The sequence below is a fragment of the Choloepus didactylus genome, chromosome 24 (assembly GCF_015220235.1).
Source record: "Choloepus didactylus isolate mChoDid1 chromosome 24, mChoDid1.pri, whole genome shotgun sequence".
In the NCBI taxonomy this organism is placed as follows: domain Eukaryota; kingdom Metazoa; phylum Chordata; class Mammalia; order Pilosa; family Megalonychidae; genus Choloepus; species Choloepus didactylus.
Genome location: NC_051330.1, coordinates 22,519,904 through 22,537,288, shown reverse-complemented (window position 1 = coordinate 22,537,288; position 17,385 = coordinate 22,519,904). Strand labels below are relative to the sequence as shown.

Sequence of the window (17,385 nt, the reverse complement as noted above, 5' to 3'; positions counted from 1 at the left end):
ATTTTATTGAAAGAAAAGTAAATTTCCATCCCTAATGTCCCTTCAAATAAAAAATATTAGAACAAAAATAAGCAAAGCCCAATAAATAAGGCAGAAGCAGGTATGTATTGAGGTAATGAGAGATCATTTCTCATGGCTTTGCTCACTGGGTATAAACTTTGAGGAATGATGCAAATGAAAGTTCTTTCCTTAAGAACTTTCTTTTTTTAAACATTTCATAAAATCTTTAATGAAATGGGGAGGAGAGGCAAGAACAGAGGGAAGGGGCAATGGGGCAGGCTTGGGGACTAAGGAGCTGGGTAGGAGGTAGGGCTGGGTTGGGGGGCGCTCCTCTTCCCTGCAGCCGCCCTCCCCCATCATCCCACTGACTGGGAAGGGGAGTGGGGAGGTGGAGCCATAAATACGTCCAGACTTTCCAAGACTTCAGGGAGGGCAGGAGGTGGCTGGGGTCTCAGAGAGGGGGCAGGGGCAGGCCAGGGTCACCCTTCTCGGGGGGGCCTAGCTCCTTGGATGACCTTGGGAGCCCTAGGGGTCCCGGGGTTTGCGGCCATGCTTGCAGAAGTGGCGATAGCGCTGGAGGTAGGCACGCACCAGGTTGCTCACCTTCACGGGGTTGATCTCCCCGCTTTTGCTGTGGCAGATCTTGTGCACGGCCTTCCTCAGGATGTCTTTGTACTCCTCCTTGGTGATGTCCTGCTTCTGGCAGTAAGACTTGATGGCCAGCTTCACCTCCTGCACTGCCCGTTCCTGCGTGTGCAACTTCTTCAGATACTTGTCTAGGTCCCCACGTCCCTCAGAGCTGCTGCTGTCTTCTGTCTTGTCAGACACTGCAGCCATCCTCGTGGGGGTGGGAGGAGTAGAGCCGCAGCCCCACCAGGGGTAGGCTGCCAGGAGGCAGGTAGCTAGAGGGGCCAGCGTGCAGACCCAGCAAGGGAGGCGTGGGAGTCGGTGTCAGTAAAATGCTGCCTTTGAATACAGATTAATCTTTTCCTTAAAATATCTTAAGATACACAAATGCTACTAACTAAAAATAGGAACTATTTCCCTAGATTCAGACCATAGATAAATGAATTGATATCTAACATTCTCTCAAATCTTACTCAATGTTAAAATTGCACTTTGTTAATGAACTAATTTTCCTTAAACAATTTTTCAATTCCCTCTTTAATATCTTTGTTCCTCAGACAGGGATGATGGGATACAGCATGGGAATCACAAGTATAAAATACAGACACTATAATATCATACTCAAAGTATAGTTGGATATTGGCCTCGTATGCATGAAGTGGATTGTCCCCTCATAAACTGACAAACCAGTTAGGGGGGAGCCACAACGGAAACGAACTTTTTGCCTCACATCTTCAGATGGGAGAAGGCATCTTCAACGTGGCCAATAGAATTAAACCATAGGATATCTAGACAATTAGTATAGTGATTACCTCAATAAAGCCCACAAAATAGAAGAGTGGAATCTGGTTGATATGAGTGTCAGAATAAGAAAGAGTAAAGAGTGAAGGGATATCACAGACTTGCCTAATTTTATTGGATGCACAGAAGGATAGGCTAATGTGGCCCCTATGTTTAAAATAGCATCCAGAATGCCTCCAACATAAGAAGCAATCATAACTATCACCAGATAGACCTGGGGTGACTTCTTAACTGAATAGAGCATTGGGTTGTAGATTGCTACGTGGTGGTCATAAGTCATTGCAACCAAGAAAAGAAAACTCTGTAATCCAAAAGGTAACAAAAAGAAAAAAAACAAACAAAACAAACAAAACAAAAACAAAAACAAAAAAACAAACAAACAAAAAAACTTTGGCATGCCTCCAAAAAATAAAATGGTTTTATTCTCTGCCAGGAGACTAACATTCTGGGGGTGGGGGGGTGGGGTGGGGTCAAAAGAAGAATAGTAAGCATCCAAGAATGACAACACACTCAGAAAATAGAATGTGGGATTGGGGAGCCAGAATTACCCAATGACCAGTCCCAAATTTCCTACCAGATTAAAGAGATAAGTTGCTGGAAATAAAAATAGGAAGACTTACAGCCCAAAGTCATCCATGAAGCCTGTCAATATAAACATGGTGAGTTTAGTCACATTCTTCAATGAAATCCTGTATATATCCAAACTGGACGGCAACCCTGACATTTCAGTATATATTTATAGGTCCTTGAGGCAATATTTTATGAGATATTACAATATCTTAAAATTTACATATACACATGAATATTGGGATTTTAAATTCCAAATGTAATCATGGAAAGCACAAATCTGAGTACTAGTTCTCTATTTCCTATAATATGCATAAAATGCCTTTCCCTAATGTTTGTAATGGTTAGAAACCCTATTTACAACAGAAGACTGTATTCAATTTAAAGAAGAAGCAGGTATGAAAATTATGTAATTTTTAAATGTTTCCAGATGACTAGAAATTGTTATAAGCTAGACTCACATGTCAACTTGTCTAACAGAGCAGCCCTTGTTACCTACAATTGTGTGCTCTTTCCTAGCAGTAGTATTTTCCAATAGTCCTTTAGGAATAGTGGTGAACAGAGCAGCAGAAAGCATTCTGGGGGAAATGTACATTGTTTACAACTAAAACAGTGAAATGTCATTTTTAAATTCAGTTTTCTCTCCTGAAATACATATCAATAACTTGCCTTTTTAGGGCATTGCAGTATTTTTTACCATTATTATTTTTTTTCACAGTTTGACTTAATGATAATGTAAGGTGCTTCTCTGTTTACATGCTCATACCTGCATTATCCTTGTGTGGGTTTTGTGACATATTTCTGTCAATATAAAATCATGGCCATTTCAATAATATATTATCTTTGCTTATGTAGTCTCTAAAATTTCTATGAAATAAATGTAACCCAATAATCAATAATAAAATTGTTTTAAAACCTATTGTTAAAAGACGTAAATCATTGTATTTGCCACAAATAGTACTTGATTTTTAATATCCTTCCCTATGCCATCAGTCTATTTCTCACTTAGTGAAGGGTGAAGAAAGGAAGGCCTTCTGTTAGTTAGGGTTCCCTAGGGAATCAGAACTGACAAGAAATCTAGATCCATCTATCTGTGTCTATATAGCTATACCTGTATCTATATTTATACATATAGATAGATATATAATGTAAATATGAGATTTTATTAATTGGAATTGGTTTGTTTGACTTTTGGGAGATTTAGTCCAAATTCTGTAGGGCAGACCTCAAGCTGGCAGTTCCAATGAAGATTTTTGATGAATTTCCAGAAGACCAAACAACTGAGCACTAGAATGTGGTGATCCAATCAGTCTCATCCAATCAGATTCTAATGAGCATTAGTCAGATAAAACTGTTATGTTCTGCCTTTAGCAATCAGCACCAAACCTTCTCTCTGCCCCAAGAACCAGTCTCTTGACCTCTGTTCTGCCCTGAGGAATCTGCCATCTAACATCCACCTGAAGAGATTAAGCTTCTGAACTTAATAAACCTGTAAACACCTCCCCTGAGGAAATAACCCTCACTCCTCTGTTGTAAGAGAGTATTCCTGCTTTACAAGATGAAACTGCAGTGGAATGGCCTGAGGTATTTTGCTGGTAAGACACTTCTAATTGATTGCATCTACAACTCATTGCATTGGCAATCAACAAAGAAGATTGCCCACTGCAATGTGAACAGTCTCTCCAACTAATTAGCTGGGGGGCGGGTCTTGGCCAGGGCCCTTGTAATACTTTCTGTACTTTTTCCATGAAACAGGGGAAGGAGAAAAGAAAGGAGTGAAGCCAGGTTTGCACATGAGACACTATTTGCCTTACACTCCACCCTGTAAATCTTGTTGAGCCTTATAATCTTATCTGCCATTCTTCTGCAACTACCTGATAGGCCAGTTTGCACAGGGGCATTGTATGAGAATTCCCCAACAGTAATATAAAGCACAGCAACTACATAATGGCTCCAAGGGTTGTGAGCATACTTATGAATGAATGTCCTCTGCAGCTATGGTGGTCATTTCCCTGCATCCAGTAGCTTGACTAGTTGTGCACAGCAGCAAGTATCTCCACCCATTCTAGAAAGGTATGGTGTAAATGTCATTCAGGAAACTAGGAGAAAAAGAGAGATGTTTAGTGGCATTAGAGTAGTGGGTGTCCTGGTTTGCATATACTATGTCCCCCAGAAAAAGCCATATTCTTTAATGCTCTTGTGTCATATTTATTAATCATTTTGATTAATATGTGACAACTTGATTAGAGATTTGACCCCACCCATTCAGGATAGGTCTTGGTTAGTTTACTGGAGTCCTTTAAAAAAGCCCCACAGGTCCAGATGTTAGCTGCTGATGCTTTGGAGATGCTAGCCCAGAGTTTGCTCTGGAGAAGACAAGAGAGACAAGCCTAGAGACATTTTGAAGAAAACTATTTTGAAAGCAGAACCCCAGAGCAGATGCCAGCCATGTGCCTTCACAGCTAACAAAGGTTTTCCAGACACCATTGGCCATCCTCCAGTGAAAGTACCCTTTTCAGGATGCCTTAGTTTGGAAACTTTTATGGCCTTAGAATAGTACATTTGTACCCTAATAAACCCCCTTTAAAAAATCCAATCAATTTCTGATATTTTGCATAATGGCAGCATTAGCAAACTGGAACAGATTTTGGTACCAGAGAAATGGGGTGCTGCTGCTGCTGAGTTTGCAAATAAAAAAGCATGTTGGAACATCTTTTTAAATGGATAAGGGGAAGATTCTGGAAGAATTGTGAGGAGCTTGATAGAAAAGGCCTAGATTGCTTTGAAGAGTCTGTTGGTAGAAATGTGGACTCTAAAGATATTTCTGATGAGACCTTAGGCAGAAATGTTGAATGTGTCATTGCAAACTGGAAGAAGAATGGCCCTTGTTTTAAAGTGGCAGAGAATTTGGCAAAGTTGAGTCCTGGTGTTGGATGGAAGGCAGAATTTAAAAACAACAAGCTGGGATTCTTGGCTGAAGAGATTTTGACACTAAATTTCAAAAGTGTAGCTTGGCTTCTCCTTACAGCTTATAGTAAAATGTGAGAGGAGAGGGATAAGCTGAGAACTAAAATCTTGGATACAAAGAAATGAGAAATTGATGGGCTGGAAAACTCTGGGCTTCCTGAAAGTGAAACTCCAAGGTCTATAGCCCCATATGAGGATTTAATGAAACCTGGAACCAGCCAGCCGTTCAGTACAAGCCAGGATTGGAGATGGAGTTATTCACAAAGGATTTGTGGGTAGTCCTATTGTCTGATGGGGTTGACCCCAGTAAGCTGCATGCCAAGCCTACAAAATTTTTGTGAGATTTGTTTAGATAGAACCACTTCTGTTCTGAACTGGAGGGGATGGAGAAGGAACAAATTGAAGGAAAATTTTCTTCAAGGACAGAATCATGGAAGTTGAGGTCTGGAGTCAAGAAATCTCAGGCAAGGATAACAGAGCAACCCATGCAAATGGAAAGGGTGAGTTTGCCCAAGAGGCAAAGTGCAGGCCTTCTGCCTCAATGCTCAGGAAGAGAGCTGCCATCCCAGACCTCAGAGAGGGTGCAGCACATTCCCCAGGGATTGGGGAGAGCATGGCCACCACTGTCCTGAAGGAGTTGAGCGTGTGCCCTAGAGATGAAAGAGAGTCCAGGTGCTACCCCGATGTTTGAGGGAGGTGGAGCTGAGAAGAAGGTGGTCTCCCCAATGTGTGGATATGTTGGGGCACTTGCCCAGTGTTTGGAGAGAAAAGGGCTGCCACAAAGACCCTTGGAAAGGGTTGGATTTCTTTCTGAATCTCCAAGGATAAAACGTCATTTGATAAATGACTCTCAGACTTTGCGATCTAATGGAGTTTGCCCTGGTGGTTTTGAGAATTGTTCTGGTCCCATGAACCCTGTTTTCCTTTCAACTTCTCCCTATAGCAATGGGAACATTTATCCTATGAGTTTCCCTCCTTTGTATATTGGCACCAGATAACTTGTTCTAAGTTTCACAGGTCCATATTTAAGAGGGGAATTTGGCCTTTGGTCAGACTTTGTCTGTAACTGCTTTTGATAAGATCTTGTACTTACCTATTGTTATTTGAATGATTAAAGTTTTTGTGATATTGTGATGGGATGAATGTATTTTGTATTTGGAAAGAATATGTCTTTGGGGGATCCAGGAGATGGAATGTGCTGGTTGTATATATTAGGTCCCCCAGAAGAATTCTTTAATGTTCTTGTGGCAGCAGACTTATTATTCTTTTTTTATTAGGGCATGAAATCTTGATTAAATGTTTCCATAGAGATTTGATACCTGTCCATTCAGGGTGGGTCTTGATTAGTTTACTGGAGTCCTTCAAAAAGAGCCATACAGGCCCAGACATTTGCTGTTTATGCTTTGAAGATGCTAGCCCTGAGTTTGTCCTGGAGACACTAAGAAAGGCAAGCCTAGAGACATTTTGAAGATATACATTTTGAAACCAGAACCCCAGAGCAGACACCAGCCATGTGCCTTCCCAGCTAACAGAGATTTTCCTAAGACCCTTGGCTATTCTTCCATGAAGTTACCTGTTCTGCTTTGCTAATGCTGCTGTTATGCAAAATACCAGAAATGGATTGGCTTTTATAAAAGGGGGTTATTTGGTTACAAAGTTACAATCTTAAGGCCATAAAGTTTCCGTCAACAACAGGGTACCGTCCTTGAAGGATGACCGTTGGCATCCTGAAAATTTCTTTTAGCTGGGAAGGCATGTGGATGGCATCTGCTTGCTTCCAAGTTGCAATTCAAAATGGTGTTCTCCAAAATGTTGCTCTTGGAGCATTTTGTCCTTTTTTAGATGCAGCTCTTCTTCAAGATGTCACTCTCAGTTACTCTCCAACATGTCACTCACAGCTGCTCTACATCTGGGCCTGTGTGGAACTCTTTAAAATACTCCAGTGATCCAATGAAGACCCATCCAGAATAGAAATAATCCAAAGAAAGTTTTTTGCCCACAGTTGATTGAGTCACATCAACTGAACCAATAGGTTCCAACCTAATCAACACTAATGTGTCTGCCCTACAAGATTGCATCAAAGAACATGGCATTTTGGGGGATGCAATACATCCAAACTGGCACATTCCACCCCCTAGGCTCCAAAATGACATGATCTTTCCATATCCAATATACCTTCATCCCCACACAATATCAGAAAAGCTTAAATCTTTTCAGTAACAATAGGCAAGTACAAGATCCCATCTAAATCAGTTACAGGCGTGGTCTGTCCTAAGGCATGATTCCCCTCTAGCTGTGGACCTTTGAAACTTAGAACAAGTTATCTGCCTCCAATACAAAAAGGTGAGACAGCCATAGGGTAAACATTTCCATTACCATAAGGAGAAACTGAGAGTAAAACAAGGTCAGGGGACCAAAAAAGTTCCTAAAACCCATAAGGCAAACCCCATTAGATTTCAAAGTCTGAGAGTCATTTATAGAATGAGGTTTTATACTTGAGGCTTGAGAGAGAGGCAGTCCCATGCTTTCCAAAGGCTTATGTAGCAGTGCTTTTCTCTCCAAACACTGGGCTGAGTGCTCCAACATATCCACACACTGGGGAGACCACCTTTATGGTCCCATCCTCCTCAAACCTTGGGATGCCACCTGGAACCTGCCTCTCTAGTGCAAAGGCTCTCCCCTCTCCAAGGGGTGGCAGACAGGCTCTCTCCAATCCCCAGGGAATGTGCTCCACCCTCTCTGGGGCCTGGGGTGGCAGCAATCTTCCTGAGCATCCAGGCAGCAGAATGCCTGAGCTCTGCCTCCAAGGCAAACTCCCCTTTTCCTTGTGAATGAGCTGTCCCGCTCTCCCAACCAGATACCTCTTGACTCCAGACCTCAATCTCCATGGTTCTCTCTTTGAAGAAACTTTTCCTTCAATTTATTCTTTCTTCATTCCCTCCAAGCCAGAGCAGCAATGGTTCCATTTATAGATTTTACAAAAATTCTGTTGTATTGGCATGCAGTTTGCAGGGATCAAAACCATCAGAAAATAGGACTTTCCACAGATCCTTTCTGGATAACTCCATCTCCAATCCTGGCTTGTACCAAAATGGTGGTCAGTTCCATCTTTGGTTAAATACTCATGTGGGGCTTTAGCTTCTGGGGTTTCACTTTCTGGAAGCTCAGAATCTTCAAAACCATCAATTTTTGTTATCTTTGTACCCAAGAGTTCAGTTCTAAGTTAATCTCTTACCTCTCACATTTTACTATAACCTACAATGGTAATCCAGGCCACACTCTTGATGTTTTCTGTCAAAATCTCTTCAGCTGAGTATATCAGCTCATCATTTTCAAATTCTACCTTTCATCCAACACCAGGACACAATTTTGCCAAATTCTCTGCCAATTTAAAATAAGGATCACTTTCTTTCCAGTTGGCAATGACACAATAATCAGCCTCATCAAAAATGTATTTAGAGTCCATATTTCCACAGTCTCTTCAAAGCAATCTAGGCCTTTTCTCTCACGCTCCTCACAATTCTTTCAGAATATTCCCCTTATCCATTTAAAAAGCTGTCACAACATGTTTGGTATTTGCAAACCCAATTGCTCCTTTTCCAGTTATGGGGCATGGAGTGGTGACTAGGGCAACTACAGCTTTAGTTATCATTGGGCCAGCAGTAACTGGTAAGCTATAGGGCAGGAGGGTTGTGTGTTGGCATTAATGTTTTGGGTGGCTTGTAGCAGCATCTTCTTCCAACCTTTTAAGGTGTTTTCAGGTGTCAGTAAATTCAGTTGTTTTAAAACTCTCTTCTTCTTCTCCATCAGACCAGCAACTGTTAGATTGTAGGGTAACTGAAAGTTCTATTAGATGTCATTTTCCTCAACACGTTCTTGTACTTCTTGACCAGTGAAGTGGGTTCAATGGTCATTGTTGATAGTGACAGGGAGTCCATACATTATATTTAATTTCTATTATCCCCAGATGGTGCCTTGCTGAGTTGCTCTCTTTGCTGGGAAGGTCTGTAGCAAGTCTGTCACTGTGTTCACACATTCCAGAGAATATTTTTGTCCTTCTGATACCAATAAGGGTCTGATATAGCCTATTTGCCTTCTGATGCATGGCTGGTTTGCTTATGCCTGTTGTCCTGGTTGATGTGGCACTGATTGAGCTTGCTGCCTCTGGCATGTAGAGCCCTGATTGCAAGCAATTAATATTTCAACATAAGTTCCATCTCCTTTGAGAATACCATCAGACCTTTTGTCCTTTGTGACCTGCATTATGGTGTAGCCATGCAAATATTTTGTCCACCAGCATATACTCCAGGGCTCCAAAATGAGCTAGTTGATCTGCCTTCTGATATCCCAGTGGAGTTTGAGCAGTATGTGCAGCTTCAAGAAAAAGAGCCACTTCTGTTTAAACAGGCTGCATTTATCCCCACATTTCTTGTCCCCAAAAGGGTTTATTTAAAACTGTCCAATTTTGACTCTCCTATTGGGGCAGCTACATAGGCCCTTGGGTTCAGCCTAGCTGTTGGTACAGAGGGTTATTGGGCTTGCTTCATGTGTCAGCACTAGCCAAGCAGCTCATAGCTCAGTGCATTGACTGCTTTGCCCCATATCATCTTCCATCTGTAAACATCAGAAAACATACTCCTAAATATTCAGGCCTACCTGAATGCACATCAAACAGAAACAAGTTTATTTGCTTTGGTGAGATGAGTTTATTGAAGATACATTAACATGAAACTAGAGGGGGGTTACTTTCTAAGACCATTTCAGAGTGAGAAGAGTGGTTTGGGATTTTATAAACCCAAACATACAAAGAAATGACCAGGATCCAAAAGAAAACAGAAGGGGCAGAGTAGAAGGGAAAAAGCTGTTTGGTCAGAATCTCATGTTATCTTGATGTCCTCCCCTCATTCAGGTTTGTTTTTCAAGGAGAAGGGACAGACCATGTGGTGATATCTCTTGTAACCTCCTGCAAGCAATGCTGGGAGAGTTTCCTGGGAACAGAGAGTAAGTTTTTGTTGTTGTTGAGATTAGAGCAACAGCAAGTTATTTTAACAAGGGCTTTTTATGCTTAGAATAACTCAAGCTGCCCCCTTCCACACACTGGTGACACCCCTTTTCAAGATGAACAAGTTAAGGTGGTCACTGCCTAGACATTCCTGAAGATGTAGAAAGAGATTAAGTGAGAGGAAGGGGTAGCAACAAAAATGATTATGTCTGACAAAGATCTATGAATACTGAAACTATCTATTTGTTTCCGATTGCTGGGGTGCTGGAATAGCTGGGAGGAGGTAAATGACATGGTAGAACTGTAACCTATAATGTCCTTTGAGATTTGCTCTGTAGCTGCTCATTGAATTGTGCTTTGAAAGTCTTCACCTTTCTGTACATACCTTATGTTGCATAATAAGGAAAGAACTGAAACTGTGGAACTGTAACCCATAACAATTTTTTTAAATTATCTATATAAATGCTTGTTGAGCTGTACATCAAAAGTGAACACCTTTCTTTTTGTATATTATATTTTACAATAATAGAAACAGCTGAAGTTGTGGAACTGTGACCTATGGAATTTTTTGAAATTTGCTCTCTAACTACTTGTGAGATCATATTTGAAGGTTATCATCATTACGTACATATGTTGAAGTTCACAATAAAAAGAAAAAAAAACTAATTCAAGTTTGCTTGAGTGAACAGACCTTAAGCATTTTTTTTTTTGATACTGAGGCTATACTAAGCATTTTTCAGCTAAAGAATTATATTGAGCATTTTATTCTACATATACAGCTTTCACATCCAGATGATGTCAAATATTGGGCTGTGCTGCAACAGTCAGTTGGTGCGTGGATTACCCTTAGCTGACCTGTTGGAGTACCAGGCACCATCCAGAATGGGTTCTATTTATTCCTTTATATTCTCAAGCATTGCTAACTGTCTGGCTACTGTGTTATCAGTGGAGCTTGAGTTATGGATGGTGCACTCCTCAGGTCCCAAGATGGCATTTAGTTCATTGCTCAGGGTTTTATTGGCCATAGTCACTCACTGTTGTAGATATGCAAGTCATTTTTGTATAGTTTGACTTTGTGCCCTCCTTGAGGATGGCTTGTTAAATGTGTTTCTGATCCAGTCAGCATTGGGAGTAGGGGACCACTGCTGGAAGAACTTTTGTATGTCTCTTTTGTAGGAGGGCATTTTTTGTGGCTCAGTTGCTTTCTAGAAGGCTATATTTGTTTTCCACCCATTTCCACAGTTGAGACCAAAATCCTATAGGGATGTATTTACTTCCTTTCCTCTGCTAGAGGCCCCATCCATACTCCTCTAGATAGTGGGCTAAATCTTCTTGTTGCTGACAGGGCAGCACAGGAATGAGACACAGACACAAAGTTAAGAATTAAGGGAGCAGGGGGCCCACTGCATCTTGGGCTAAGTGGACAATAATGCACCTTTGCTCCAGCTATTTATTTCAGAAGATAAGGGAGTATATGCTAAATGTCCTCAGGCATGGGAGAGCCCACCAGATACCTATGTTTACATCCTGTTGCATATCAGAAGGAACAATCTAGGTTTAGGACAATGGTAAACGTTGTTGTCATCATAGTCACAAGACACGTATCTTTACAGGGTGTGCCTGCATGGCATTCCATGCAGGCCTGTGGCTTAGCATTCCAAGCCGCCACCCTAGATGCACCTCAGGCAACATGGAAGACAACTTCTTCATATACCTGTCCTTACAGTAAAACACCAAAGGCTTATAATTGCTTTACTGCTATCTCAGCTTGTTGAAAGACTTCCTTCTCTGGGGTTCCCCAGTCTCAAATATCCCCCTTCTTTATTAACCAGTATAGAGGCCTTAATATTTGGTCTAAGTTGGGTATAAGATGTGCCCAAATACCAACAATCCTACAAAACTATGCAGTTGCTTTGGTGATTGGAGTCAGGGGAAATGCTGGACCTTATCAATAACTGCCTTGGGGAAATAATTCTTACCAGACCAGATAACATCCAAGTGTCTGACTGATGGCCCTGGACCTTTTAGTTTGTTGTCATTACTGCCATTCCACTGCTTTTGAGGTAGACCACTAGATTGGGTGCCACCAGTTCCAGTAACTGACATGAGTCAGAGGGTAGCATAACATTATCATTTTAATGCAACATAGCTATGCATTTTGGAAACACCCATTTATACCACTCTGCAGTTATCATTACATGACAAATTGTGGAACTGTGGGGGTAACCTTGTGAAAGAAACTGAAATGTTCCTTGACTCCCTTCCCATGTGAAAGCAAATTGGTCTTCCCTTTTGAGGGCTATGGTTATGCTAAAGAATGCATTGGCTAGGTCCAAAACGAAATGATAGATACCCTAATTGTTCCATCAGTTGGGCAATATATGGTTAGCAGCATTTAGTGGCAGCACAATTTTATTTAGTTCCCCTGTTTATTGTGGACAGACCCATGGGTATTGAATCCAACATGAGGTCTCAGGTCTCTTGATACATACCTGAACCTGGTTGACTTTGAATCTGTAGCTCTCTTGTTTAATTTTCTTTTACATTTACTATAAGAAACTATATTATTCATATGCTTGCTATATTGCCTTCTTTTGCTCTAATATGTTTAATTTTGGGAATATTATTTCATTTCATTAATCCTTTTGCACTTTAAATAACATGATATAAAGTTTAATTGTAGTTTTTAAATTCTATGTTTAAATGTGATGTGTATTATGACTTTCAGAAGGAGGTACAGACATAGGTTAGAAATGAGTCAAAATTTCTTTTCCACTTCCATACTCACGGAATCCCTATCAATTTTTTATGATTGATCTAAAATATTTCCCTTTGTTTGGAGCTATGTTAACACTAGGAGTTATGCCCATTCAAACTAAGATAATCTGCTTTGAAGAAACAGTAAGGAAGTAGTGTCTATACATAAATGGTCATGAAAAGTTTAAAGGGCAAAAAACCTTCAACCATACAGTGGTTTATATTTTGATATAATGAGGAAAAGAGAAAAAAACTCAATTATCCTTTTCTTTTCTCAAATAGAGTTTTATTGCTAGGCAGAAAGCAGGAGAACAGATGGCCCATTGGTCCAAAATCTGTCTCCCTGAACTGCAGTTATTCTGATAGTTTTAAAGCATCAAAAGATGGGCAGGTTTTAGGATAATGTGTACAGTGGCCCCAGATTATGTAATTAGAGGTGATCTAATTATTGAGCATGTGCAGATTGGTTGCATGCTTAGTCACAGAATGTATGTAAGAAAACAGCAGCCTTAATATGATGATGGATATGATTTTTAGTATCATAATGAGGTATAGGTGACTTGTAGGCTAAAGTCTAAGCTACTGTGCATGTCAGGTGGGCCCATTTTTGTTAGATCTGGCTTCAGTTGTCAAGATAACTTTGGACTTGGGGTGGGTTAGTTCTGGGCTGACTCAAGACCCTTCATAATAAACATTAAAGGCTGTCTTTAATGGTCATAAGAATTTCAAGTAAAAAAAAACTGGATAAATGGGTACAAGTGAAGGTTAGTCACAAGGTTTTTACAATCACAAGGACACAAGATAAAGGCTATACAATAATTATCAGAGATCAAGGCAGCTGGATTATAGTTCAGGTTTCAGGTGTTTTCCTCTGTCTACTCTAATAACTAGAAAGTAAAAAGGAATATCTATATAATGATTCAGTAATCATAATCAGTCCTTAAATCCTAACTTCTAGGTTACAACTCCTACCCCTCATTTGATAATTTTCCCTCAATCTTGAAGGATATCTGGGTGATGACTCTTCTAACTGCTTCATGCTGAAAAAGGGGCATCAACATTATGGGGCAGAGGGATGAAACTGGTAGTTATTCCTTCTTGGAGAGACCAGCACTTCTGAGATTCAGCACTTATCTGGCATAGGAAAAATCCCAAGGCTTTACATCTCTAAAAACACTTTTATTGAGTAATAAAAGAGGTTTTCTGGGGTAACACTTAGGCATTAATTGTAAGTCGGCTTAGCTTTGTCATTACAGAAATAAGTTTCACAAGAGCAAATCTCAAGTTTAAGCCCCTAGACAATGAAACTGGGGGCCCTCACTGCCTAAGAGAACTTCAGGAATTACCTGGGTTGGGGGGGGGGTGAGTTTACAGTTCCATTTTTCTTCTCTAGCCCTTCAAGGAACCTTGCAAATACTTTCTTAGCTTTGCCTAAAATATGTTGAAATGAGTCAGGGTATAATAGTTACTTGTAGAGAATATTAAGATTTTATTCCTTTTCTAGGTTCCTTAGGTTTCTTACCTGTAGCATGTATTAACTGTGAGAGTTGCTTTAAAGGTAAAATTAAGCCAAAAATTCCATTCCTGCACCAAGGGCTAAATAAAAGATAGTTTTGATATTTTTCTCCTCCCTTAAAAAATTTGATAGTTTCAATGTTGAGTCCAATATATCTGGAGTTTTTAAAAATATCTGTTAACATGGTAATTATGGAAGCTTCTTTAACTTTAAAGGTTTATCCATTATTATTTAATTATTTAGCAATTACAGACACTTTCTCTTTTTAAGTTCTGAGTACTCTCAATATGTGCTGATATTATATGCACAAAGGGAAATACTTGGAAGAAAACACATCTGAAGAATAACAACATTTATAAATATTTTCATTTTCTTCTTTGAATTTTGTTGTAAAATAATTTTTGTGCTATGAATAATGTGCAATCTTATGATAAGGTTTTGTGTCTAAATATAAAAATGTTTCATTTTGAAAAATTAGGTATTTTATCTTTTGCAGTTAACAATCTGGCCTTTTGACCAGATAATAATTAACTATTTTTCTAGAAATAACTCTCCTTTTATCCAGTAATAAATTAAAGCATCACAAAAGAATACCAGAATGTTGCTCAACATTATGTGACTTCTAAATGGAAATCAACTCTCTTTTTCAAACCTAACATGGATACATTCATCCTTGAAATTTTATCCATGGTACCATGCCAACAGTCTTCCTTGGGAACTGGTCCAGAGATGACCAATTGTTGCATCATCATTGATCCTCAATATAAGAGGTACTGTAGCATTATCAGTGTGAGATTAGAACACTATCCTCTGCATGTGTTTGCTCCCTGATGTACTGGTGAGACAATTTCCAGGTGAACTTTCTATTTGACAAGGACTTGAAAAATATGTAAGCTGATTTATTTTACCTCAAAGTTAAAAATACATGCACAAGATAATTAAACATTTGTTATCTCAAAGTAAACTAATATTAGATTGCAAAAATTTCAGTTTCCTTAAATGGTTTACATATTTTGTTTGTGAGAAAATTTTGAAGTTGAAAAAGTTCTAGACAGTTATTACTGGAAGAACTTTGACTCCAGGTATTAATCTCAAAGTTAGAGCATTTTAAGTTTAAAAAAAGGGATATTATAAGAACGATATGTCTATATATATATATATAATGGTCATAACTAAGTAATGTCAGGATTTGAGGATATTATATAATACCCAATTGTTGATTTATACTTAATTTATTCTTGGCAAACTAAAGTTTTTTTTTCAGTCATATTTAGCAAACTGCACTTCATTATGAATTTCTAAAATCACTAAACTAATATTTTAAAGTGTTAAATTATTTCTATATGCAAAAACCTTTTTGAGGATATTCATGCTAAGTATCACATTTGATTCCCAACAGTTTACAGCAGTTGAACACTATGGGAAGTAGGAATAATACAAATGTGTCTGACTTCATCCTTATGGGATTGACAGACTCTGAAGAGACCCAGCAGGTCCTCTTTATGTTATTTCTACTGTTATACCTGATTACTGTGCTGGGGAATGCAGGGATGATACTGATAATTCACTGGGATCTCCAGCTTCACACCCCCATGTATTTTTTCCTCAGTCACCTGTCTTTCCTTGACATCAGTTACTCAACGGTCATCACACCTAAAACCTTAGACAACTTACTGACTTCCAACAAGTATATTTCATTTTCAGGCTGCTTCACCCAGATGTCTTTTTTTATCTTCTTCTGTGGCACTGAATTTTTCCTTCTCTCTTCAATGGCCTATGACCGCTACATAGCTATCTGCAATCCTCTTAAATACTCTATTGTTATGTCCAGGAGACTCTGCCACACCCTCACCACTGGGTCCTACCTGATGGGCTTTATTGAATCATTAGTTATTGTTATTTACATGGACAGTTTGCATTTCTGCAAATCCAATGTAATTTATCACTTTTTCTGTGACATAATGCCAATTTTAGCCCTGTCCTGTGCTGACTCTCATGACACTGAAATCCTGATATTTATTGTTGCTAGTTTAAATGTCATGGTGTCTCTTATCACAATCCCTGTGTCCTATGGGTCCATTCTGTCTACTATCCTGAAAATTAATTCCACTTCAGGAAAGCACAGAGCCTTCTCTACTTGTGCCTCCCATCTCCTGGGAATCACCATCTTTTATGGCACTACAATTTTTACTTATCTAAAACCAAAGCAGTCTTATTCTTTGGGAAAGGATCAAATGGCTTCTGTGTTTTATACTATGGTGATCCCTATGCTGAATCCACTTATTTATAGTCTTAGGAACAAAGAGGTGAAGAATGCTCTCATTAGATTTGTGAAGAAGAGAGAGGGTTCCAGGTAACTGAAATGACAGTAATAGTGAATTTTTCTTTCTTTCCTATTTGTGTATTTATTTCTAGATAGAGTAGCATTCTTCAATTAGTTTGAATTTCAGTTAAGGAATACTGTATTTGATAACACATAATGTGGAACATTTTCAGAAACATGTCTTTAGAAATCTACATAGTATATAGATGCCATGAAATAGGGTTTAATCCTGTGGTTTAAATAAATGTGTTTTTAAGGGTGACAAATGAACAAAATAATTTTTAAAATGTGATGTTATCCCTGTAATTGTATTACAGAAATCCCCATGCATATTCCAAGTTCAGAGAATTTCATCATAGAGAGCTGTGCCTGAAGTCATTCCATTTATTCTGTAGAGAAGACATATAGCATGGTCTTACAAGTGCTGGTTTGGACTAGACAATCTAGGGTTTAGGTCCCAGAAATGCCAGTTGTTTAACTGTATATCCCTTAGTAAGTCACTGAAAGTTTAAATCTAGTTTCCTCAACTGTACAAGATAAATACTTTTAAATCCGTAGAGTTATTTGAAAAATTAGATGATGAATGGAAAGAATTTAAAGCAATACTAGTAAATTTTGAACTCAATCTTCAGGAATGTTTACATTCCTGCCAAATTTTGAATACAGATAGCTTTTTTTATGGAAATGTTCACTGGGATTTTAAAAATACTTTTGGCTAATCTTATTCATAAACAAAGAGCTAAAAAGAAAAATGAGCACTTCAATATTTGGTTTTAGAGCAAAGTAAAATATTTTGATGGAATTAAGTTATAGAAAAAAAGCAGA

General features: G+C 39.0%; 1 protein-coding gene and 1 pseudogene across 1 annotated transcript; one reads left to right on the top strand and one right to left on the bottom strand.

Moving 5' to 3' along the window:
- Window positions 1-451: 451 nt before the first annotated feature.
- On the bottom strand, window positions 452-12,070 carry LOC119519955 (annotated as a pseudogene).
- Window positions 12,071-15,655: 3,585 nt separating this feature from the next.
- On the top strand, window positions 15,656-16,594 carry LOC119520093 (olfactory receptor 8H1-like). The gene has a single exon (XM_037817850.1). The coding sequence runs from the start codon at window positions 15,656-15,658 to the stop codon at window positions 16,592-16,594; it is 939 nt and encodes a 312-aa protein (XP_037673778.1).
- The last annotated feature ends 791 nt before the right edge of the window (window positions 16,595-17,385 follow it).

Excerpts from the sequence above, each read along its gene's own strand:
- LOC119520093 (XM_037817850.1), top strand. The coding sequence starts at position 15,656 with ATGGGAAGTAGGAATAATACAAATGTGTCTGACTTCATCCTTATGGGA.